This window comes from Cupressus sempervirens, chromosome 9, assembly GCF_028749045.1.
Source record: "Cupressus sempervirens isolate cs-2001-9-10 chromosome 9, ASM2874904v1, whole genome shotgun sequence".
Taxonomy (NCBI): Eukaryota; Viridiplantae; Streptophyta; class Pinopsida; order Cupressales; family Cupressaceae; genus Cupressus; species Cupressus sempervirens.
The window spans coordinates 381,666,618-381,694,516 of NC_143126.1; the positions used below are offsets into that span (position 1 = coordinate 381,666,618).

The following is a 27,899-nucleotide window of genomic DNA, read 5'->3' on the forward strand; positions in this document are numbered from 1 at the left end:
GCAATCATTCGTACATCTCATCACCTCTCTTTTTATGATAAAGGAAAATATTCTTCCTTTATACCGAATCCATAAAACAATTCCCTGAGTCGACTATTACACCATCTCAATTAATTATTATAGGACCTCATTAAAAACACATTACACTTAGTGATAACATTAATCTTCCATCTTGTAACTTGAATAACTTTTTCCGTAGATGCGACATTATGACAAGCGAGTTTGGCTACATCATCTCCAAAATGTCTTCTTCACATCTTTAACTTCGGCTTCTTAGAATAACAACTCTGCTAAGAGATATAACAAGTTTACCAGAAAATGCCTCTATAAACTCTATCTCAGAACAGTCTTCACCGAAATTTGCATAACTTCTTCCAGACGTAAGCTTCCAAGGTTAGCTGCATATACTAGACACTTAGTATAATCTCCCCTTAACCTCGCTTAGTGAAAATGCTCAACTAGTTGTCTCTACCAACTTAATCTTTACCATTGTTCTTATGTCAAATACCACAAAAAACTTCTATGTTGACATCAATGAAAAACATAGTCATAAATGTAAACATCTCATCATGATAATGATCTAATCATGTTTCTACAATACTCCCCCATAGAAGTATCATCAGCATTCATGCTTCCAACAATCTCTCTCTTTGGCATTGATGGCAACATAGATGAAAAACATCTAGTTCTAAAAATACCAACAGTATAGATTGTTAACCTTTTTTTTCAAATCCTCTTCATCAATCAATCTCCCTCATTGACATATCTCAATGTGCTCTGTATCAAATTGTTTTTCCATGCTCAAACTGTTTTTCATGTTGTAAATCTCTCCCCTATTGACATCATTGTCAAAGGTTTCAGCAATCATCAACCTCTGCAACAACTGTCTCTAACTAGCTCAAGTGTCAAAAGACACTATTCAAAATAACATCTAACAAGAATCCTAGGTGACTCTGTCCATCACAAATACTCACCCATACAGGAAGCATCAGCATTCAGTCCAGACAAACAATAGTGCTCTGTTACACTGGACTGATGCACTCTTGCATCATCTACTCTGATGTAGGAAGGGGCATAACCCCTAGCATACCTCGCAAATACTCAAAAGTCTCTTTGGGAAGAGGGTTGGTGAAAATATCTGCAATCTGCTCTTTGGTGCTTACATACTCCAATCTAATTTCCTTTTCTGCAACTTTCTCTCTCAACATGTGATATTTGATGAAATGTGCTTAGTCTTAGAATGCAATACTGGATTCTTAGACATATTCACTGTGCTTGTGTTATCACAATGTGTGACAATAGGTTCATTGAGTTCTATCCTTATATCCTTCAGCATTTGTTTCATCCAAACAACTTGATTACAATTGTTTGTTGTTGCAACATATTCTGCTTTCGCTATACTTTGTGAGGTACAGTCCTGCTTCTTGCTTAACCAAGAAACCAATCTTGCTTTGTTCCTTGCAATTTCATCTTGCTCTTGAATACCCATTTTGTTCCATCACATTCTTGTATGTTGGTCTGGGGACCAATTCCCATGTCTCATTCTTCACTATTTGATCCAATTCCTCTTTCATAGCTTGCTTCCAATAGTCATCTTGTTAGAGTAATAAGATATTGCCTTATTAAATAAATCATTTTGATTTAATTATTAATTCACTTATTATCTCTAGTTTACTTATGCTAAACTTTAGCCATATAATAATTAATTATTATCATGCAACCTAGCTTTTACCCTATTAGGGTTTTGATCTCCTTTTATAAGGATTGATCTCTTTGTAATTTACTTAATTCACTTTTGATAATAGCAAACTCTTTTTTTTGCTCGTCAAGAATGTCTCATCTATGGATCTGGGATTTTCAGCCTCCATAGCTTTTTGCTTCTCTTCTATGATAGGTGTTTGCATACAGGTGATTTTTGGGAGCTGTGGGGTTGATCTTTCATCAACTTCAACAATCTGTACATGCTTCATCTGCATTCTTTGGATCAACTTGAGATATCAAACATAGTTCTTCATTGATTCTGCTTCTTGCCATCACACCTTTATCTTTGTTTCTGATGATTTGCTCTGGTGGATGATTCTCTGTCATATTCTTCCGGGATGTAGGAGTTGTTATCTCAACTCTTAGCTCTGTACTAAGTTCTGAGCTTTGTTCCTACCTTTGCTCTCCTTCATTCTGCAAATCATTGTTAGTCTCAAAGAAAACTTCATCATTCCTTGGCTTAGTAACAACATTCTCATCATCAAAATTGTAATCAACTACTCCTTCTTGTATCCTGAATTTCTCATCAACTCTTACATTTGTACTTTCCACAATAGTCTTAGTTCTCTAATTATAACATCTATAGGCTTTGTTTTTCAATGAATAACCAAGAAACATACCTTCATCACTTCTTGCATCAAACTTACCAATATCATCATCTCTTTGGATATAACATTTACTGCCAAAAATTCTGAAATACTTAACTGTAGGTGAGTGACCAAACCATAGTTCATAAGGGGTCTTGTTTGTGTCTTTCCTAACTTGCACTCTGTTCATAGTGTAGACTGTTGTATTGAAAGCTTCTCTCCAAAACATCTTGGATACATCATTCTCAACTAACATAGTGCTTGTTGCTTCTGTTACTGACCTGTTTCTTCTCTCTACAATGTCATTTTGTTTAAGGGTTCTCGGAGCTGATAACTATCTTTTGATTCCATTAGCTTCACAAAAGATGTTAAACTCATTTGAAGTAAATTCTCCTCCTCTATCTGATCTTAAACATTTAATCCTCATAACTGATTCATTCTTAACTCTATTTTTGAATATCTTGAACTTATTAAATGCCTCAGATTTTTCTTTAAGAAATGTAACATCATCAACTAAGATCATGAAATACCTTTCACCACAAAATCCTTTATAGTCTTCGTAGGACCACTAAGATCTGTATGTACAATCTTCGACTTAGCTATAGTAGTAAACTTCTTACTAGGAAAAGAAGTTCTGGTATGCTTTGCCAATACACACTCCTTGCAAGTTGTGATAGTAGGCTTAACAATCTTAGGCAAATCTCTAACTGCAACCATACTACTAGTTTTCACAATACTGTCAAAGTTTATATGACAAAATCTCTTATGCCATAACCATCATCTACCTTAGCAACCAAACATGTCATTTCAGTTGGATTCAGCCGAAATACATTACCTCTAGATCTGGTTCCAATTCCAATTACCTTTCCATCTTTATCTTTGATCATGCATGTCTTCTCTATAAACTGTAATCAATAACCTTTATCCGGTAGTTGTCCAACACTCAAAAGATTGTGTTTAAAACCATCAACAAAATATAAATCCTCGGTGTTAGTCTTACCATCAAGAGTTATAGATCAAATACCTTTAACATGGCATGCTACATTGTTTCCAACTCTAACAATCATCATGACTTTTGTAGTCAATAAACTTGTTCATATCACTAGTCATATGATGTGAACAACCACTGTCAATTATCTAGTCAAATTTCTTTTCAACCTGTGGTACCAAAGCCATTTTCTCTGGACTTTCTTCTTTAAATGCTACAAATCCTATTTCATCATCACTAGCACCTACTGCTTGTTCATCATAATCATCTTCTTCATTTGCATACAAACACTCTCTATCTTTTCTAGGTTTGAACTTTCATTTATATTGTTTCTCTCTTTTAGGACACTTAGATGCATAATGACCAAACTCATTACAAGTTCAACATTTAAAAAATTTCTTACCATCTTTTTCTCTTCTTATCAGAAGGCTACTCCTCCTTCTATCTTTGTGTCCTCATCAGATCTACTACTACTAGCAAAGTCTCCTCTAGCACTTGTGCTCCTCGATGAGTTAGGTCGAATATTTAGGGCACTGAAAGTTGTTTCTGTTCTGGTTAATTCTTCAGATTGTCTAAGCTCATTCTCAACTGCTTCAAGTCTCCCAAGTGATGTTTACTCTGTATCATTTGAACTGCTTGCTTAAATGGTGGTGTTAAGCTCTTCAATATCTTCTAGATCACCTCATCATCTTCCTTGGTTCCTCCTTGAGATCTGATACCTACAATAATTTATGATATCCTGCCTACATATGTTCTTATAGATTCATCTTCCATCATCTTAGCATCTTGAAATGCACAAATCCAGCTTTATAACCTCAATTTCTTAGAATGTTCATCACCTTCAAAACTATTTTCCAAAGCTTTCCAAATCTCATGAGAAGTATTAAGTGATTTAACCTGGTTGTACTCAATTTCAATAAGTGCAAACAATAGTGCTTCCCTAGCTCTCATGTCACACATTAAAAGTTCCCCTTCTTCCTTGGTACAAGATTCCAAATCTTTTTCAGCAATGATTGTCTTTTATGCTTTTGTCAAGATCCAATATCTTGGACCCATACATAGCAGATGTGTCTTCATCTTTTTCTTTCCCGTTGTCATAATTTGTTCCATCGAACTTCGGACTACCCTTTCTAAATATGTTTTCCATAGATCTCCCAAAGTTGTTAAACTTTATTTTCAAGGACCTGATGCTCTGATACCAATTGTTAGAAACAATAGTCCACCAATATAACTGAGAGGTGGGGGAGGGTGAATCACCTATCCAATAATCATCAACCTTAAATAATCTTAACCATTCAATTGAAGTAAACAGCAACCATACAAAGATGCATATACACAATTACACCAAACATGTTAACTAGGGAAACCCTTGATCAGAGGAAAAACCCCGTGGGAATGATGCCCACAAGATGATGTACTAATATAAATATTCCTTGTTAGAGGATGGACCCTGTTAGGAGTCTATTAAAACATTTAGTACATATGAGTCCCTATTAGGAGACTTTGAATCCTTATTAGAAGATTCCAACCCTGTTAGGAGTTGTGAAAGATGGACCCATTGTCCAAACAACTTCTGAGGCAAGATCACCGAACTCACTGTCCAACTGATCTTTCAACTATTCCTTGCAGAATAATTGTCTATACTGTAATTTAACTTCTTTCCTCAATCCTGTCAACCGAACCAATCACTATCAGACCTTGTAGACCAAGTCACGAACCTCAGATCCAAGTATCAAACTTCGGATCACACAATGAAACCTCGGCAATGAAGTTTCCTTCACAGTCGCTCTACTCTGCCTAACTTCACATTTCGCTCTTTGCAATCATTTGTACATCTCATCACCTCTCTTTTTATGATAAAGGAAAATGTCCTTCCTTTATACCAAATCCATAAAACAATTCCCTGAGTCGGCTATTACACCTTCTCAATTAATTATTATAGGACCTCATTAAGAGCACGTTACACTTAGCGATAACATTAATCTTCCATCTTGTAACTTGAATTACTTTTTGTACATGCGACATTATGACGAGCGAGCTTAGCTACGTAATCTCCAGATTGTCTTCTTCACATCTTTAACTTCGGCTTCTTAGTATAACAACTCTGCTAAGAGATATAACAAGTTTACCAGAACATGCTCAGAACAATCTTCACCAAAACTTGCATAACTTCTTCCAGACTTAATATCTTAAGCTTCCAAGGTTTATTACATATACTAGACACTTAGTATAATCTCCCTTTAACCTCACTTAGTGAAAGTGCTCAACTAGTTGTTCGTACCAACTTGATCTTTACTGCTATTCTTCTATCAGATACCACAAAAACTGCTATGTTGACATCAATGACAAACACAGTCATGAATGTAACATCTCATCATGATAATGATCTAATCATGTTTCTACAATACTCCCCATAGAAGTATCATCAGCATTCATGCTTCCAACAAATGTTTCATTAGTCAATGTCATGTACAGTGTAGGGCACTCCTAGGCTTTATTATAAATCAAAATGTTATTAGAAAACATCATATAAAACTATCCCAAATGATCACTAAATAACTAAGTTGGTGGTATGTACAAGGACACTATTACAAGAATTGGATGCACGAGTAAGGGCAATTTATTTGCCCTTGGGTACATGAACAAAAATATAAAGAAATATACAAAATTGTAAAACCAAATGCATTTAATAGCATATGCTATGATCATTAATACTTCATCATTGATCAATGCAAATGCCAAAATGGCAGTCATAAAGATAAATATTAATTGCCAATTGACAATTAAAAATTAAATATTTAGTTTTATCAATGGCCATTTGCTAGTGATCATTTTAGCGATCTAAATCCTTGTTTTGGGTCTCCACTCTCAAATTCACCCATTATAACCAAATTTCTTATATTACAAGAGATGTCAATAACTAATGGGGGTTTAGGAGTGAAGCTCCTAATGGATTTGAGGGGCAGTAATGATAAGTTGCACAAGGTGTTAAATGTGAGAAAAGGAAGGGGTGCAATTTTTTATTTTATGAGAAAATGAGAAAAGAAAGCAAAATGATATTTGTATTCAGTGAAATGATGCTTTTAGGGGCAATTAAAAGTTTTTGGATGCAAAAAAAAGTAAAAAAGTCTTTTTTCTTACATTTTGGAGCTCAATGCCTTTGGTGTAAGGAAACTTGCAAAAAAAATATAACCGTGTTCACATAACCCATTATAGATCTGAAATAAATATGTAATTGAAACCCACAGGCAAGAGAATAGACAACATACCCACAAAAATGTGACACAGAATATTCCCTAAGAAACCCTCATTGAGGGAAAAAGCCAACCTCCAAAAGCATCCATCACCATATATTATTCAACAAAAACACCATTGCAATATAACCATGTAAGTCCTCAAAGTCATAGCCACAACCAAGCAACCCATATGAATAAGCATGTATCCGCACATCCCGTGCCATGCTTCCAACCTTTACAAATGCTCTCTTGGCTAACCTGTCAAGTCTTGTCTTACTCAACTCTTGTCTTTTTCCCCTTTTGTCTTTTCACATCAACAACTACCCTTGTGGCTACTTATATAGTAGCAAGCTCCACAAAAGCACCGAATGGTATTACATAAACCATGTGCTAAAAACCATGTGCTACCTTACCCATTGACCCCACATTTAATATTAGACATTTAATTATTTTCCCCACTATTAAATAATTACATCAAATATTATCACAATGTTACTTACACTGCCAAAAAAACAGCATGGGGAAAGTCCCAACGGCCATCTTCAATCTGCAAACTTGCGAGAAGAATGTGCATAGTGCAGACATCTCTATGGCACACGCGTATCCTGAACAAAACAGGCCGCATGGTCAAGAATCCAAAAAAGGGAGATGACAAGGCAAGCAAGATGATATGGAGGCTTAAATGAAATTTCAATTTTCAGCCAAAGCAGAGGCATTATGCAATGAAGAATTACAAGGGGTGTAATTTACGACATTACAAATTAAATAATTTAATTTACCCTACAAGTGCACAAGATCAAAACTTTGATACCACTATAATACCCCACATAGAAATACTTGAAAATCATCTCAAACTACTGAAATCTTCAGTAAACATGATATCAAATGTTTTTCAGTATCCTTAAATCAATTCTGGACATATATAGAAATACCTTCAAAACCTTACCACTATATTCATCAGTCTTGCACCCAAATCATTAAACTTCACATAATGACTTCTTGGACTTCTTGAATTGACAAAAATTGATTTACATATACAAAATATGTCGGTACAACTAGAAGCGCTACAACAGCAACAACAATAATAAAATCTAGAAGTATACTAAGAAATCCTCACTCAACACACCGCAAAGAACCACTGAAACAGAATGCCTCCCACACTTGGAGCAGGTCTAAAACAAAAGAATGAACAGAAATAAACTGCTTTGATAACAACAAAATAACCCACAACACACTACACCAAAACTACAATCCACTTATACAAAAGACTTCACTTGCAGAACAACACCAAATTGCTCTTAATTGAAAGATGAAACACCAAAAATCTGGGACTCGTTAAATCCCCAAAACCATAGCAAACCACACTTTTACAGCAGTGAACCACAATCCACAAACAGACACATACTAAAAATAAATACACATAACTTCACCAGTTACTACAAACCCTTATTCTCCATTGCAAGTCCTCTTTGAACCAAAATGGGGTTTGTCCTCTGATTCCAATCTCCAATGGGTTTTCGTCCAAAAAAGATTTTTTATATGCAACCAAATGTATAAACAAATTTTGACAAAGTTTTTGCATGGTAAAATGAGATGCTTAAAATGTGAATTACTTGCAAAATAAATATTAGGCCAAACCCAAACGACCTCCTTTTGGAAAAATTAAAAACATAATATCATTGTCATTAATTTTTTCTCCCAAGATGTCCCCACATATAGGGTACTCATAATCATTACTTCATTCCCAACTTAAAATAGGCAATAACTCCCTCTATGATAAAATTAACTATGATAAGCTGCCTACATAATCTTAGGAATTGTTAATTGTCTCATGAAGAGGCCAATACCCCATTTTAGGTTGTAAGCATAATTACAATAATATATTATAGTATATTTAACATAAAATTGACTCGTATCAATCTTTGAAATATAATTCATCATGTGTCAAAAGTTAAATATTAAAGAAATTATTTTCCAATCCCCTTCCCTAACCCATAGAAAATGTTGGAATGACCAATTTATTTATATAATTAAATTAATTAAAATGGGACATCATGGCATGACCAAAGACCCTTGCATTCATTTGATCAGCTTGTTTCCATTCCAATGTCCAAGCTTGTCAATATTTCTTGTCAATGTAATTCTAGAGTATAATCATTCACACTATGCCCATTACTCTCTGAAATATTGTCAATTTGCACACTTTGCCCAGTTAGATGTTCAATAATTTTCTTCCCAACAGAATAAAAAATAAAATAAAATAAACTTCTCTGAAATACTATTTGAATTGATTCTATGTGAGTCTGACCTTGTTACCATTGGCTTCTTGTTTTCTAAACAAATTAAAACATAAATTCCCACCAAATGAAGAAATTAAATAATTTCCTGCCAAAATGATCAGTGTAAACTTCCACTTGCCTTAACCATTCATCCACTATTTAGGCATCTGCTTACCTCTCAAAAGCCATAATTTCAACCTATGTTGCAACTTCAAAAGCAAATAACCAGTTCGTTTCATCTCAATTTTCACTTGTTTCTTAGGATTTTCCTCTTCTTCATGGGCAGCTCTGTTTCTGCTTCAATTTTGTGGCAATGGTACAGGCCACTACGTCTTCATCTCAACTTTTACTTTCTTCTTAGGATTTTCCTCTTCTTCGTGAGGCAGTTCTTCTTCTACTCTGCAATGGCAATGGCACAAACCATCATGTCTATGGATGCTTGGTCCTCAACCAAGAGAGTTTGTTTCTAACTGGCACCATCTTCTTGCAAGATTCTCCTCACTTTCCCTACACATCTTCCTTGTAGCTTGATTCCATATACCAATGGAATTCTTTAATTTGTAGTACTTCATCCATTGACCTTGTAGTTGTCATACAGATCAAGACAACTATCCAAAATACCTAAACATTAAACTGCAACATGAATTATTATGTTAAACATTTCTTATGATTGCTAGATATTGACAAACTATATGTTGTCCTACTTAAATATATTTAAAATTGGCCCCCAAAAAACAAATGTAGCTTATGCTTGAATTTACGTATTAAAAATTGTTGAAAAGTAACAAATTCTGATCATATATACCAGATGGAAACAGCGATGAAACAAAGCACAGCAATCATATAAAAAATAACAGAAGACAATTTCACCTAGAAAGCTCCTTGTTGGGTAAACCAATTGGAAGATAAAAACGCTCAATTTCCTCTCCCTCGTTTGAGAAAAGAGTTACAAAGAACTAAGATAGCTTATCCTACACAAAGCTCAATACTTCAATTTAACAATAGCTTATTCACTATATCACTTTGTAATGTTATTCTTGGTAATAGATTGTTTAGCTTTCATCTCACTAATTAATCAGGTAGCTTTCTACTTAAAGATAAGCATTAAATAATTAAGTTTACTACTCTAGTTAATCAATTAACTATGCCATTTACGTATTTGTTGATGAATTTATTGTCGGTACTTTTCCTCTTGGTTGAGTTCTATAACACTAAAAATATCTATTCTTCTTAGATTACCATTGAATTCACACATACTCGAAAGAAAGCCACAAGTATCCAATCCAAAAAATATATCATACTCCACTTTCATAGGCTAGAATTGATTGTTGAGTTTTAATAGCACCCAAAAGATTCAACCTTCATCCAAATCTCAATGTTGAACAAATACACTTATTACATCTCCTTAGATTACCATTGCACTCGCACACTCTAGAAAGAAAGTCAACATAAGTATCCAATCAAACAATTGTTAAGAATATTAGCTTCATTGAAATTGAAGCAAAATTATACACACACACACACACACACACACACACTGATTTATATATTATTATTACTTATGCATTCTTATTCATATGTACACACACACACACATATTATAATGTTATAATCCTAAATACCAATCATGTTACATCCGTCAGATCCAACTCTAGTATCGGGCTCTAAACATGAACCAATACCTTGATCGGACGCAAGCCTTAGTTAAGGCTGAGGATCATATAATATGAATCGGTGGCATTGAATCGGTGTTTTATTGAGGTATGGTTACGTAGGGTTGTATATATATATATATATATATATATATATATATATATATATATATATATATATATAATCAAGAACAAGGCATTACAATCTCAGTCATATTCAGATCTGCATATTCTATATATACTTGAATCAAATCAGAACAAAGACATTAAGAGGGAGATCTGTACTTACCATATAAGAATCATTATTTTCAGTTCAAGTCATATAAATGCATCGTTAGAAATTCAGAATTGAATTGAAGATTGCTCAAGATATCTATACAAATAAAATTATTAAGGTCACTTAGTCTCCACCAATAAACAATCATACAAATTTACAACAATGTCATACTTCGCTTTGATGAGCTACAATTGATTGTATAGGCTTATCGAGCATAGGTGTGCGCATATCCCATATGAGCAAACAACGATCATCTCCAACAGAACCAAAAAGATAATCATGCTTTAAATGCCATGAAACATCCTCAACAACCCCTTCATGGACCTACATTTATGCACACAAAAAGTTTTAGAAATTCACATAAAGAAATATCAATCAATAAAGATCAGCTAAAATTGATCCCTCAACTCCATTAACCAATCAAATGAAAACCTAAAATGAAGAATGTCCTAGTTATTAAGAGCATATAAGAAAACCGTAATCTTAGATTAAAAAATCAATTTCCAATACCATGTATTAATATAGTCAAACAACCAAATTAAAGGTTTGGCAAAAAAAATCCTTCATCCTAACAAGATCGAGCATTAATAACAACATATCAAATTCAGCTCAACTATAGAAAATGGATTACACATGAAACTAGTTGATGTAGATATTCTTTCATAAATCTTACCACAATATCAATAACTACAAGATTCCAATTAAAGAAAGACATTTTCTACATAAATGATGAATGCTGGTGTGTTTGACTCTACTTTCTAGGAAAACAAGTAAAATTGACTCCCTCAAATTCTTGACCATGGGCCAAATCTTTTGTTACTCTTTCATCTTGCTAAGGGTTTCTCAAGTCTACTCGGAACATTATACTTAGTGAACATTAAAATAAACACAAGTAGGTAAACAGCTTTGTAAGAATGACATGCGTTTTGCTTCAATTATGTTTTTATCTAAATTTAATGTAACATTCAATAATTTTTTTAATTTTCTTATATAATAAATGCCTTCTAAGGTTATTTAAATATTTGTAATCCAGGGTTTACATACTAATACTCCAATAGTACAAAAAGAAGTAAATTTCATTAAAGTTGTGGTGATACTAACCTCAATAGAGGCTCACATGTGTTCAACAATTAGAATTCATAAATCAATATTAGGCACAAATACAAACAAATAACACACTAGTACCTTTCATTCATATTAAAAATACAAGGATAACAATTGCAATGGCTGTAACAATGACATAAGATGATAATAATATTACCGTAAAATTATGCATACCACTGGCCAAGAACAAGCCAAACTATATGTTAGCATAGTATCATTATATGCAGCTAAAGGTGTATATTAACAGTAATCAAGATGAAATCTTTCAGATACAACTAACCAGGTTTAAAATGGTCACAATTTTTCATAAATTTGCATCTCTACTAATCACATACTACATTATTATGCCTGTAGATCATGACTGCTTTCTCTTGAATGTAGAGGTCAAGATTGTTTGTCATGAAACAGCAAAAATGTAATAGTTTGTTCAAATAGGTATTTCAGCAAACAAAATTTGATCACCTTGATACATAATGTGAACATCAGCATCAGCAAACTTAGCACATTCGTACAAATTTAAAGCCTTCTTGTAACTTATATGCCTTTCAATAAAATAATAAAGAAAAGCTTTGTATGCCATGGAGGTAAATTTTGTTTTTTTTTTTTTTTTATATATGTGTATGTGTGTGCACTAGGTTACCGATGCGGCTGGAAAAAGGGCAGATGCGGGTGCGGATTCGTTTGGATGCTCGGAGGCGTTAGGATGTGGCATGGATGTTGGCAGGAAGCTTGATTCCCTCCTGCAGATGTGCACAGGATGCTTGGGAGAGCATCCGAAGAGCATCCGGGCGCATCTCGTGAGCATCCAACCATTTTGAGCGCCCAGTCACTTAAGTGACTTATTAAAACATGTCTTTGATAGGCTTTTTTTATTATTTTTTTCTCCTATTTGCGTCAGAACCCTAAAACGGCCCTAAAAGAGGTCATTCATTTCCCATTTTTCCCATTTTGTTTGCAGCTGGGCTCTCTTCTCATTTGGTCCCCATTGTGGCATTTTGAAAGCAAGGTTATTAGTTTTGAAGAAGATCATTCGTAGGGTGTCTATGGAGCTTCCACAAAGGACAATTAAGCATCTAAGGTAAGCATTTGATCCATTTCATGAGCTTTTTTAGTGATTTTTTTTTAGATGTCCATGAATTTTTCAAGTTTTGGGAGAATTTTTTCAAGATTTTTCGTTATTTTTTTTTAAATGAAGAAATAAGTTTAGCCATCTTATTTTAGTATTTTTGTATTGTATATTTGCACTTGTATGTTTCATGTTCATAGTTTATTTAAACATTTCTAAGTTAATTTTTTCTATGTTCTTACTAGATTAATAGTTTCTTTTGTGCAAGAATGGCCACCACTGGTAGTCAAAGTTCAACAGCAAGCCAAGCTGAACGAGTGATAACTTCAATATTGATGTGGCATCTCCATTATGGAGACACACCACAAGATTATCATAGGTTTTAGGAGGTGGGTCATACATTTGGAAATGCAATGTATGTCATAGTAAACCTTCAACAGCTCATATTCGCAGGTCAAAGCTCATTTTATGGGCCCTACTGGTAAAGGAATAGCATTGTGCAAGGGAAGCAAAGATGGAAAAAGGTGGAGCAATGCACAATCAGCCGGATTTACAAAGGAACAAGAGGTTGTTGATCATTTAGTGAGCAAATCAAAAACAAGTTTGTACAAACCTTCATCTACAAAGAGCAAAGTGAATGTGCCCATCGATCATGTTGCATCCTCCAAACATCCAATCTTGGAAGTGGGAGAGGAAGATGAAAAAGTAAAGTTATAACCCGCAAAAGAGGTCTGTTAGATCAAGCCTTCAAAATGGAGGCAGGAGAGATTGTTGATGAAGCAATTGCACATTGCCTTTATGTCAATAATCTTCCTTTCAATTTGGTAAGATCGCCATATTGGAAGGAAATGGTTGCAGCTATCCCTTTAGAGCACCATCTGATTACATTAGCCCTGGGTTTGAAAAGGTGTGTACTACTCTTTAGCAAATAGAAAAGATTTCTATAGACAAAGCTTTTCAACCAATTAAGACATCTTGGAAAACTTCTGGCATAACTATTGTGTCTAATGGATGGAAAGACACAAGAAACCGACCATTGATAAATGTGATTGCAATGTCCCCCAAAGAGGCAATGTTTTTGAGGGCTATTGATTGTGAAGGACAAGTTAAGGATTTACAATTCATTTCTAGAGTTCTTATTGAGGCAGTAGAGATGGGGTGAGTAGTGAGAATGGGTGGTCACAAATAATGCCAAGAATTTGGTTGAGCCTTGATACAACCATACTTTTTGGACACCATGCACCACACACTCTCTCAACTTGGTCATGCAACAAATTGGAACCCAAATAGATTGGATGAAGCAAATATACCAAGAGAGAGAAGAGATACAAATGTTTGTGACAAACCACCACATGTCACAATCTATATTCAAATCATTCTGCAAGTTGGAGTTGTTGAAGGTAAACTTAAAATTGTAATTACTTAGTTTGATTTATTTATTTATTTTGATAAAGTTTTATATTCATGTTCAATTATCAAATTATTTATTGTTTATAACTTTGTTTTATATTTGATGTCATATTGTCAACTTGCTTAGGTTGCTGAGACTAAATTCGCATCATACTGTTGTTATGAAATGACTCCTCAAGGTGCGATCAGCATTGAGCCAAATGGTTATTTGTAACCAATGGGCTATATGGAAGGCTTCAAATTCAGAGAGAGCCTTTAAGGTCAAGGGTATGATCTTGGATGAGCATTGGTGGGCTCGTGTACAATTTGTATTGGATTTCACCGAGCCTATCATGACTACGCGTTGCCGGTACAAATGCACCTTGCTTGGGGGATGTGTAAGATGGCATGGACTCCATGGTAGAAAAGGTAAAGCTTTCCATACAAGCACATGAGACTAACCCCACAGAATGTAAAACCTTGTGCAAAAAGGTGGAGGAAAATCATTCATCATCATTGGGAGAAGATGACTACCCCATTGCACCTTCTTGCATATGCCTTATCTCCAAGGTACTATAGCTAGGAAATACTTGCTATGCCGGATAGAATTGCACCATATGCGGATGAAGAAGTTCCTACTGGGTGCTACACTGCATTTGCAAGACTCTTCCCAGATGATGAAATGCATAAAAAGGTGAGGCTAGAATTTGGCTTATTTTCTTCAAGATCAAAGCTTACTCCATATGCAATAAAGGACCAAAATGACATGGAAGCTATCACATGGTGGTACTTGTATGGTCAACCATTCAATCATCTACAACCTCTTGCAATCAAGACCCTCTCACAAGTTTTCATTTTTTTAATTAATTTAGCAATTGTATTCTACATTTTAGTGTTTCTCTAATTTGCTTTTCATTTGTATGTTTAATTTTATGAACACTATCCAGGTTGCAAGTTCTTCTGCCGCCGAACAGAATTGGAGTACATACCAAAGTAACGAGAATCGGAATCATATCGAAATCGGCAAGGCCAAATCGAATCGTGAATCGGCGATGAATCGGTGATGAATCGGCAAATTTTAAAAAACCCTTTTAAATTTAGAGATTTTAAAAATATATAACTTATTTCATGCACCCTTTATTGAATATAACTTAAACACGCTATAACATCATCAAATAGAAGTTAAAACTTAACATACATAAACATGGAAGTTTGTGTTTACCGCATGGGGTAAAGAGTTTTTATAAGACAGCTGCCTTAGTTATTATAAGACAACTTCACGTCCAACACCTACTCCAAGTGCTTCAAAGCATATCACCCCTCTCAAAAGGCTTGCTTTGTTGTTCTCTCCACCACAGACACTCCATGCCTGCAGCAGCTTCAGGTCTCATCAACTGGTCAAACTTTCCACGACTAATAACCATAATGACTGGGGGTCTAGGGGGCAACACCCCCAGCGAGGTCGAGGGGCAACACCCCCGCTGCCAAGACCAAATTAGCACTCTGAAACCCACACAAAACCGCATGGAACACAATATTTTTGTGATTTTTTTTTAATCCCACACTCTTTCTGGCAACCGCTGATGTTTTACTACCTGATTATGTCTTTCCCTTCCCTTGGGCATCGTCTGTTATACATTCTAAACATTTTTTATCTGTCGTTTTTTTTCTTCTTCTTTTTTACTCCTGCTTCAATATCTTTCTGCTGTATAGAATCACGGATACAACATTTCCTTTCTGAATTACTACCTCGCCAAGATGATGCACGTCAACTTCCTAGTTGTCGCGGCCAATTCACGGCAAAGATTCTGGCGATTTTTTGCCATGAATCGCCTGCCAAAAAAAATCGGCTCTAGCGATTCACAATTCAGAAAAAATCGCCAAGCATGAATCTTATCGCAATTTGGGCGATTTTTAGGCGATTCCGGGAACTATGGTACATACTCCTATATCCATTTAGTGAAGTGCAACCGATTGGGCTCAAAGAAAGTTGAGGACTTGGTTTATATACATACCAACTTGTGTCTTTTGTGACGTAAGGAGGATGGATACAAGGAAGGGTCAACCAAACTTTGGGATGTAGCCCCTGAATGTGCAAACTTGGCGTCTTTTGTCACATAAGGAGGATGGATACAAGGAAGGGTCAACCAAGCTTTGGGATGTAGCCCCTAAATGTGCAAACTTGGATGCAACACTTCAGGATCTTACTGTGATGACAAAGGATGATGTTGATAACATCATAGCACGTGCATCTAGCACAATTGGAACCATGTTTGATTCAAATGAACTTGCAAGTGTTGTAGCAGAAAGAGATGATGAGAATGTGGATTTTTTTTAGAATCCTTATGATTCTGATTGACTGAATTTAATTTAACTATGTTTTGATTATGTAATTCGAAATGCATTGGAATCTTGAACTTGAGTAATTTACTAATTAGACATTACTATCATTTCAATTTGGTTATGCTAATTGCTACAGAATGGTTTATTTTTGTATATTTCTTTGCATACATAAATTATAGTATAATATACATACTTATATAATTTAAAAATAAATAAATAAATAAATATATGTGTGTGTATATATATATATACACACACATATATTTATTTATTTATTTATTTTTAAATTATGTATGGACGCACGCAAATGCATCCAAAATCCCAAAAAAAACAATCCATGCATCCATGCATCAGCACCCCACACCCACATCAGCATCAGAACCAGCATCAATAACTCTGTGTGTCTGTGTGTGTGTGTGCCTGTGTGTTTGTATTTGTGTGTGTGTGCGCGCGCCTGTATGTTTGTATTTGTGTGTGTGTGTGTGTGTGTGTGTGTGTGTGTGTTAGCATCAGCATCAGAACCAGCATCAGCATCAGAACCAGCATCAGTAACTTACTATATGTGTGTGTGTGTGTGTGTGCCTGTGTGTTTGTATTTGTGTGTGTGTGTGTATATATATATTCCTACCATGATAACTGTTAACTCTATGTAACTGTGATACCATACTCATCTCAACAGCAGATCATACAAGATCATATAAAGCATGAAGATCCTTATTTAAGGATTGGTCTGTTAAGACTTAAATACACTATTTATATGACCTAATCGGCATCTTCATTGAGGCACTTATTATGTTCTAGTTTTGCATAGTATAGTTAGTATATTTACTAACTAATCATAATCTCCTTTGGACGCCGGTCTTGGGAAGATAAATAGAGAATTAATATAGAGGGCCGACTTGGTAAGAACATGCCTCTTGATTGCCATATAAATAAGGATTATTATTGTGGATAAAGGACAGATGAATAATATATGGTCTGCTCCTTTAGCAATACTGCCATATCCGATTGAACTGCAAAGATAAGAACATTTCAGAATAGTAATTATACTATTGATTACACTTCATATACAGGTCTGTACATTGAAGACCATCTTCAGCAATATAAAAAGGTAATTATCTCAGTCTGATTTATAGCCAAATTTGCAGAAACTTTGCAATAACCACTATGCTGGAACTTGTGAGGTGGGAATTGGTTACTAGACGCAAAAGGGGTTAGGTCAAAAGATTGTCCTCAATCCTACGGTTGTAAGTTTGTTCCAAAACATTACATTTTAATGCTCTTTCTATTGAGGTCCGTTTTCTTGGAAGGTTCTATTTTCATCCTACTAAAGAACAGTCAAATAATAACACCAAAGAGTTCATTGTGTATATTTATTTTGAATGATTATCTTTGTTTTTAGTTTAGTTACCGATTTGGGTGTGGATCTGGATGCAGATGTGTGAATCAAGTGCACAGATGCACGAAATGGGGAAGCGCGCATGTGTATATATATATTAAGTATAACAGTATATGTAACGAAATGAAAGAAATATAAAAAATAGAGACTAGCTGCAAACAACATTACATGAACAATGATTGAACGGCCTCTTTTAGGGTCGCTTTAGGGTTTAGAAGCAAAAAAAGAAATAATACATCATATTAGGACATGTCAGATTCAGTTTTAAGAGGCAAAAAGGTAGCTTTTTGGCTGTTTTTGACCGTCTGGGCACATGGAGGCTTTTGGAAGCCCCGGATGCCCTATGGGTGCCATCTGAATTCCTGGAGACCACATTTGGATGGCACCACAGGGGCTGCTTCTGCCTCCAGAGGCAGAAAGCTCGCACCAGTAACTAAGGTTTTAGTTTTGTAATGTCCCCTCTTTAGTTCGACATGGCATTGATCATGGATTTGCCTATTCCAAACTCTCGTAGGCAAATGGTGTGGAAAGAGAGTCAATTCTGCGGATCAGATAGTCATATCTTGCTCTCGAAGAAGTGTTAAGAGGTTATATTTTATCATTATGTGATATTGGGGCCCACATGTTATAATTTTAATTTGAGTTGCACTTTTTATTTTATAAAATTACTTTATTATAAAAAGTGCATTATAATGAGAAATTATAAAGGATGTTTCTAGAAGTTCTAGCAACTTCTTAGAAAAGTGAATAAATAGAGGGTTGGGCCTCTCATTTGGACATGCTTGGATTGGAGAACTCTTCTACTTCTTCATTGTGAAGACATTTGTGGACTTTGGATCTGCAAATTATTCGATCTTTGGGAACGAATCACTCCCTTGGATTGGCGACTTTGGGGGTGTGAAATATCACCTGAATTGTTGCATAATTGGAGTTGGTATTCAGCCATCTCATTGGAGCTTATTGAGAATTCGTTGTTAGGGTTTGTTTTTGGTTGGAATAAGGATTTCAGATTTGCCCTATCATTGGAGAAGCATTTGACAAGAGTTTGAAGACAGAATAAGTGCATTTTCAGAATTGGCAAAGCAGGGTTCGAAACCACATAATTGCTCATATCTCCTCAACCCCTTGGAGTTATTTTTTATGGTTTTACAGGGTTACTACCTAACCCTAGGCGCCCATTTTCCTTGCATTTGGGGGTCCCAAAACCCTAATATTATTTTATTTCAGCAGCCGTACAGGTACGGCCTGGTACGGCCCTGCTAGTTTGGGCAGCAGCAGCAAATTAAGGACAGTTTGGGGGTGCAGTTGGAGGTCTTCATCAACGATCTGCAGCAAAACGTGGTGTTCTTCCATAGTTCTTCAAACCAGGTTCTTGCATTCTGAAATATATGTCAATTTTTTGGGTAAATTTGCTGTCATACAGTCATTGTAATAATCAGTCCAGAATTGGTAATAAAATAATTTCAGAATTTATTGCATTGTAATTGAAATATAGTTCAATGGCTTTATATATATTGTAATTCTGTGATTATATTCTGAAAGTATCAAATCTGAAATTACCATATTCTGAATATTGTTACTGTTACACGCCAAGTGTTTGACAAAATTCCTAAGTTCAGTTTGAGGGTTTCTGTGGCCTTTATAGAGAGGGTCATTACAGTGGTATCAGAGCTATAAGTCCTACCATCCTGTGGAGGTCTTATAGGGAATTTGGAACAGCTGGATAGGAGGGAAAGTGTTTGACGAAATGTCAAAACACTAAAATCAGAGCATGCGACAAAGGCCTTATAATTTCTGCAATACCAAAGCAAGACAAGATAGGATTTCTGACCTGCAGAGTGAACAGTCTAGCTCATCTATCCAGGTGGACATAGAATCCAGTCATACAGACACAGAGGAGGTATTTTTTGATCAAGACTATGACTACAATATGGATAGAGGCGGGAATGCCGGTCCAGATCCGCAAGAGGAAAGATTTTTACAGTTATTAGACACCCTGGCACAGGGACAGCGATTAGCCGAACAAAGAGCACAAGAACAGAATCAGAGAATGGAGCTTATGATGCAGATGATGGCTCGACAAATGGGGTTGAACGCTAACATAGGTGGAGGAAATAATCAGAATGGTCACAATCAGAATGGGAATAATCAGGATGAGAGACATAATGGAGGCGAACAAATTGGGAACAATTTTGGTCATGCCCCCCAGCAAGCTCGGACAGTAAGTTCGAGGCCTATGATTCCTACGTTCCTTCCTAGAGCTCCAGAGCAGCCGGTACTAGAACCCCAGATCACTGACATACAGGATCAGCTGAGGAGAGATTGGGAAGCAGGAGGACCAGATTTTACAGCTGCAATCACCTTTAGAGAGTATATGGATGTGCGGATGAAGCATATGCCCCATGGACAAGACAGGACTCAGAACTATGAGCTACGAAAGAAAGTAGGAAAACTACAGTTACCATATTATGATGGCTCGGGGAAGACTACAGCAAGAGTTTGGGTTCAAAAGCTTGACACATACTTTCAATTGAATCCTATGTCTGAGGAAGAAGCTATTAAGTATGCAGCAATTCACCTGGATGGGTTAGCACACGAATGGTGGCATCATGGTATGATCACTATGGGTCATGCACACATTACCTCATATGTGGAGTTTACGGAGAGACTGATTGAACGTTTTGATAAGAAAGATCCAGAACTCCATTTCAAAGAATTAGCCCAGCTTAAACAGTGGGGCTCATTGGAAACATACATTTCAGAGTTTCAGAAACTTGTAGTGTTAGTAACAGATGTATCTGAACGAAGGCTATTGGTTTTATTTATGGATGGGTTAGTTGATCCGTTGAGAGGGTGGATTAAAGCTCTCAACCCTCCCACTTTGCAGGAAGCCATTAAGAAAGCTCGTGACATGGATTCCTCTTCAGCTTCTAAAAATAAATTCCAGGCAAAGAGTTTCCCTTCAGGAAAAGATAAGGACAGGAAACCCTTTCATAGAGAGACACAGCTACCTAAGGAAGAAAGTAAGAGGCTGGACAAGGAGACACTTAATGACTTGCGTAGGAAGAAGCTGTGCTTCTATTGCAAAGGCCCGTATGAGTACGGCCATGACTGTCCTATGAGGCCAAAAGGGAAGGCCAACCGGGCAATGTGGGCTTATTACGAAGGCTCAGATTCAGATGGTTCAGAACATCATGATGAGGATCCTGATGAAGCAGAGGGAGAGCAGGAGATAGACAGTGCAGGGCAAAGGCAGGAAACAGAGCTACATTTACAGGAAGCACGACTGTCTAGTATCCAGAGAGAGGGATCTTTCAGACTTCGGGGAGTCTTGGCTGGACAGAAGGTTATTACATTGTTGGACACAGGTGCCACGCATAATTTCATTGATGCACGATTTGTAGAGAAGCGTGGACTCATTACTGAGGAGTTCAAAGGACTAAGAGTCAAGGTAGCTGATGGATACACTCTTCGTTGTGACAGGATGGTACGAGACTTACCTTTGCGCTTGAACAACTATGAGTTTAAGGCGGATTATCATGTGGTCAACATGGGTGACATGGACATAGTACTTGGGATGCAGTGGCTACATTCATTGAAGGTGGTTACCCTGAGATTAGAGGATATGGAGATACAATTCGAAATGAATGGTAGGATTCATGTGCTAAAGGCTATCCGTAATGGAGACATCAGGACTATCTCATTTAGGCGGCTGGAGAGATTAACTAGGCATAATGATATAGAGTGGGCAGCAGTTTGTACTTTGATACCTACACAGGAGGAGCAACATAAGGTGGAATATCATCCTGATATTCAGAAGTTGAGGATTAAGTACGAAAAGGTATTCAATGAGATTCCACCAGGCAGGCCACCGGACAGAGGTATTGAGCATATTATTGAACTGGAGGAAGGTGCTAAACCTATCATGATCACACCATATCGACATCCAAAGCGACTCAAGGATGAGATCGAAAGGACCATTGAGGAGTTGCTAGCTATGGGGCACATCCGACCTAGTAAGTCACCTTTTGCATCTTCTGTTGTTTTGGTAAAAAAGAAGGATGGAACGCTTCGGATGTGTATTGATTACAGGGCATTAAATAAGAGAACCATTAAGAACAGGTATCCTATTCCTCGCATTGATGAGTTGATAGATGAATTGCATGGGGCCTGTTATTTCACGAAAAATTGATTTGAGATCAAGATATCACCAGATCAGAGTCCGTGAACAAGATATTGAGAAAACTGCTTTCAGATGTCATTGTGGGCACTTTGAGTTTGTAGTCATGCCTTTCGGCTTGACCAATGCACCTGCCACTTTCCAGTCCACTATGAACAGAGTTTTCCACCATCAGTTGAGGAAATTCGTGCTGGTGTTTTTTGATGACATTTTGATCTATAGCCGATCATGGCAGGAGCATCTAGAGCATTTGGAGACGGTGTTGAGCATTCTACAGAAGGAGTCCTTGTATGCAAAGGAGTCCAAATGTGACTTAGGGATGACCGAGTTGTTATATTTAGGACACATCATTAGTGCAGAGGGAGTGCGGATGGATCCTGAAAAGATTCGCGCTATTGTTGATTGGCCTCCACCAGAGAACCTTACACAGTTAAGGGGGTTCCTTGGTTTATGTGGTTTTTATCGCAAGTTTGTCAGTGGCTACTCACGACATGCAGCTCCCATGATAGATTTACTGAAAAAAGGGGAATTTGTGTGGACTCAGAAGGCACAGGACTGTTTTATGAGATTTAAGGAGATAATGACTACGTGCCCAGTTCTAGCATTACCTGATTTCACGAAGCCATTTGAGCTTCAATGTGATGCATCTGGAGAGGGAGTAGGTGTTGTACTTATGCAGAATAAGCACCCCATAGCTTATGAGAGCAGGAAGCTCAGAGGTCCTGAGCGTTCATTCAGTATATATGATAAGGAGATGTTGGCCATCATGAATGCTTTGGCCAAATTCAGACAATATCTTGTGGGTAGCAAGTTTTGTATTAAAACTGATCATAATAGTCTGAGGCATTTCTTGGGACAGCAGGACCTGAATGATCGCCAACAAAAGTGGGTAAGTAAGTTGCAGGCATATGATTTTGACATCTCATATGTCAAGGGAACTCAGAATGTTGTTGCAGATGCTCTATCTCGAAGGCCACACCTCACTCTTATGGTTCAGATATCAGAGGATTGGCGACACTTGATTATAGCAGAGTATGCCAGGGATACATGGGCCTCCGATATAGTAGAGGGAACAGTGATTGATACCAGATACACACTTGTGGATGATTTGATCATTTACAAGAACAGGATTTACCTAGTCCCAGGATCGAAGGTTAAGCAACTGATTATGAGAGCACTTCACGACTCACCGACAGCAGGCCATCCCGGGTACTTCAAGACTTACAAGTCAGTTCGAGAGCGGTTCACTTGGAAAGGGCTGAAAGCTGATGTTTTGCAGTATGTTCGAGAGTGTCTTGTTTGCCAGCAAAACAAACAAGAACACAGCTATCCGGCAGGGCTCCTACAGCCACTTCCGATTCCCGACAGGAAGTGGGAATGCATCTCCATGGACTTTATCACAGGTTTGCCCAAGGTACAAGGACGAGATTGTATTTATGTGGTGGTAGATAGATTAACGAAATATGCTCATTTCTTTCCTATCACCACTACACATTCAGCAGCTCAGGTGGCAAAGGTTTTCTTTCGGGAGGTTTTCAGATTGCACGGCTTGCCTCAAAACATTGTGAGTGATAGGGATAGCCGTTTCATGAGTCACTTTTGGCAGGAGGTATTCCGGTTATGTGGCACGGAGCTTACACCCAGCACTAGCTATCACCCACAAACCGATGGTCAGACAAAAATTGTGAACAAATGGGTGGAAGGGTATTTAAGGAATTATGTGGCAGCTCAGCAGCGAGCTTGGGTCAGATGGATATATCTCTGCGAGTATTGTTACAATACTACATATCATATGACTATACAGATGACACCCTTCATGGCACTTTACAGTTATGAAGCACCTAGTTTCTTGGATTTGTTGTTGAGCGACAGCCGGGTACCCAGTGCAGGTGAATTATTACAGGAGAGTAAGGATATAGTTGCTACCCTCAAAGACAATATTGCAAGAGCTCAGAACCAGCAGAAGCAGTATGCAGACCAGAAGAGAACTGAGCGTAGTTTTGAGGTAGATGATATGGTTTACCTCATGTTGCAGCCATACAGGCAATCTACTCTTAAGAAGAGTGGGGCAGAGAAACTCAAGCCACGCTATTATGGACCATTCAGGATTATCAGGCGAGTTGGTGAAGTGGCTTATGAGTTGGAGCTTCCCGCAGACAGCAGAGTGCACAATGTGTTTCATGTGTCACGCCTCAAGAAGGCGTTGGGTCAGAATGTGGTGCCTTCTGCAGTATTACCTCCTTTAGACGATGAGGGAAAATTGATTTTAGTACCAGAATCCATCCTGGAGAGCAGAGAAAAGCAGCTTCGTAGAAGGGTGATCAGAGAATACTTGGTTAAGTGGAAAGATTTACCTGTTGAAGATGCTACTTGGGAGGGGGAGGCTATTTTGCAGCACCCGGCGTTGAGATTGCTTGAGGCCAAGCAATTTCAGGAGGGGCGGACTGTAATGTCCCCTCTTTAGTTCGACATGGCATTGATCATGGATTTGCCTATTCCAAACTCTCGTAGGCAAATGGTGTGGAAAGAGAGTCAATTCTGCGGATCAGATAGTCATAGCTTGCTCTCGAAGAAGTGTTAAGAGGTTATATTTTATCATTATGTGATATTGGGGCCCACATGTTATAATTTTAATTTGAGTTGCACTTTTTATTTTATAAAATTACTTTATTATAAAAAGTGCATTATAATGAGAAATTATAAAGGATGTTTCTAGAAGTTTTAGCAACTTCTTAGAAAAGTGAATAAATAGAGGGCTGGGCCTCTCATTTGGACATGCTTGGATTGGAGAACTCTTCTACTTCTTCATTGTGAAGACATTTGTGGACTTTGGATCTGCAAATTATTCGATCTTTGGGAACGAATCACTCCCTTGGATTGGCGACTTTGAGGGTGTGAAATATCACCTGAATTGTTGCATAATTGGAGTTGGTATTCAGCCATCTCATTGGAGCTTATTGAGAATTCGTTGTTAGGGTTTGTTTTTGGTTGGAATAAGGATTTCAGATTTGCCCTATCATTGGAGAAGCATTTGACAAGAGTTTGAAGACAGAATAAGTGCATTTTCAGAATTGGCAAAGCAGGGTTCGGAACCACATAATTGCTCATATCTCCTCAACCCCTTGGAGTTATTTTTTATGGTTTTACAGGGTTACTACCTAACCCTAGGCGCCCATTTTCCTTGCATTTGGGGGTCCCAAAACCCTAATATTATTTTATTTCAGCAGCCGTACAGGTACGGCCTGGTACGGCCCTGCTAGTTTGGGCAGCAGCAGCAAATTAAGGACAGTTTGGGGGTGCAGTTGGAGGTCTTCATCAACGATCTGCAGCAAAACGTGGTGTTCTTCCATAGTTCTTCAAACCAGGTTCTTGCATTCTGAAATATATGTCAATTTTTTGGGTAAATTTGCTGTCATACAGTCATTGTAATAATCAGTCCAGAATTGGTAATAAAATAATTTCAGAATTTATTGCATTGTAATTGAAATATAGTTCAATGGCTTTATATATATTGTAATTCTGTGATTATATTCTGAAAGTATCAAATCTGAAATTACCATATTCTGAATATTGTTACTGTTACACGCCAAGTGTTTGACAAAATTCCTAAGTTCAGTTTGAGGGTTTCTGTGGCCTTTATAGAGAGGGTCATTACAAGTTTTGATCCAAATAGGGGATTGATGTCAATGTTATTCTTGTTTTCAAGTCTTAGTGTAATCAAATTAAGATTACCATAAATGCAGAACAACAAACTAGGAAATTGAATGAATGTCAGTTTTTATTATTTTTCAATTAATTTTACTTTTCTAACTATCTATCACCTAAATACATATGACACTCTAATTTAACAAAATATATTTCATTTCCAATTTTACAATATAACTATTGACAATTAATTCCCCAAATGAGCTATTTGACTGTCCTCTAATGTTTTAAGATTTATTTCATTTTCAATATTTCTATAATAATTTATTTAATTCCCCATTAAAGGGATAGTAGATCAATATATTCTTAACAACAGGCTAGAACCCTCAACACTTTTTCAAACTTTGATGGCGCTTCATAAGGGAATCCTAGATTGGCTGGGCCAAAATTGATACTAGAGATTATTCTAATCACATTGTCAAAAGAGATTCTTTGCATCTCAGCTCAAAAAACAATAATGAAGCTAAATGGATAATTTCTTGTTAACCTCCACCCTAGAATGCACAAATTTTTTCATTGCAGTAAAATCTTTTGTGGTTCCTGAAGGCCTAAGGAAAAAAGTATTTTGCAGAAGCTAGATAAGTAGAAGCTTATCCGGGATGGCCTTGGGTTTATACAGACTTTGCTGACATACTTTTCCACACTCCTTTCAAGAATACAATAAAGAGGCAGATTTCTTTAGTAATGCTGGTGTTAACAAGCCCTCCAGCCCTAAAGTGATCAGTGTATCTAAAGACGTGTTATATACACCACACCCTAATCCCAAACTCATTGTTTCAGCAAGAATATAAGGAATTTACGACAAGATTGAAACATGTCTTCGTATCTGCTCCAGCTGGAGGAAAATGATATGCTTCCCTGCAACATTTCAGCGAGCTTCAAGCAGTTGTCAAATGCAGATTTGATAAGAGAGTCCAGGTGAGAATCTTCCACGTTCCAAACATTTCTATAGGATAAAGGCTAAAGCTCACAACAACAAAGGGTGCCATTCAAAGTTCAACACTCTCTAACTCAGCTCCTATCAAATATATGAAATCCAGGATGCAGTTGCTTTCTAGTTAAAAGACTTGTTAGGAGGGACTGTATTAGTGTCAGTAAATGGGCAGTTACTGCAAACACTAGTTGTCAGTAATCTCTCCCAATTTTGTAATTTTGGTTTCCACCCTTTTGCATTCATTTCAGTTTGTTTCCCTTGCTCATTTTCTTTCGTAAAAGTCTAGAGCCACATTCTTAATGAGTTTGATTTGTGTTGTTTCTCCTATTGAGGTCTGCAATGGACCTTTCTTCAGCAGAGCTCAAAATTTTGCAGAGAATTCAAATTCGCTGTGATTTTCACTGTTGGAATATTTTTATCATTGATGTTCAAATGTTTTCTGTCCTTGATGTCACATTTTTTGTACAACTCACACTTTTATTACACTTACAGCAGATTGACATGTTCAGATTGAAGAATTAGTTTGGTCCAATTGATATCAGAACAGAATACAGATGATATATGCACGAAAAGCAGTGATACCTTAAAAAGTAGATGTAAACCATACGCACCTTGAATGGAAAAGATGTCTGCTACAATACAAGGCAGACTTTATTCTATTTATTTCTGTCCACCAGAACTCAATCTGAGATCGAAATGGAGAGCCAAACGAGTCACAATGATTTGATCAAAACTTGTTAACCGGTTAGCAGTGCTGATTATCAACTGGTCATTGGCATCAAACAGCACAACGTGTGAATGTTATCAAACTTATGATCAGACTGTGAAACTGGAATGAACAAATATGAATAACAGAATACTGACTCTTGTTATAATTTGTGCTGCAGATCCTTCTATCAAGTATTGAAGGAATATTATAATATTCAAGATTCCAATCTGAGTGTCTGAATTGAGGTTGACTGCTCTGCTATCGCTGAACCAAGGTCGACTTCTCTTCCT

The 27,899-nt window shown here is 36.8% G+C and overlaps 1 protein-coding gene across 1 annotated transcript in view; it reads right to left on the bottom strand.

The window, feature by feature from the left end:
- Nucleotides 1–27,899, bottom strand: part of LOC149538864 (histone-binding protein MSI1-like) — a 135,266-nt gene that overhangs the window by 91,340 nt on the left and 16,027 nt on the right. Inside the window, exon 3 of the mRNA XM_089800216.1 lies at nucleotides 10,952–11,104. Within this exon, the coding sequence (XP_089656342.1) occupies nucleotides 10,952–11,104 (153 nt within the window). The remainder of the gene's footprint in view (nucleotides 1–10,951; nucleotides 11,105–27,899) is intronic.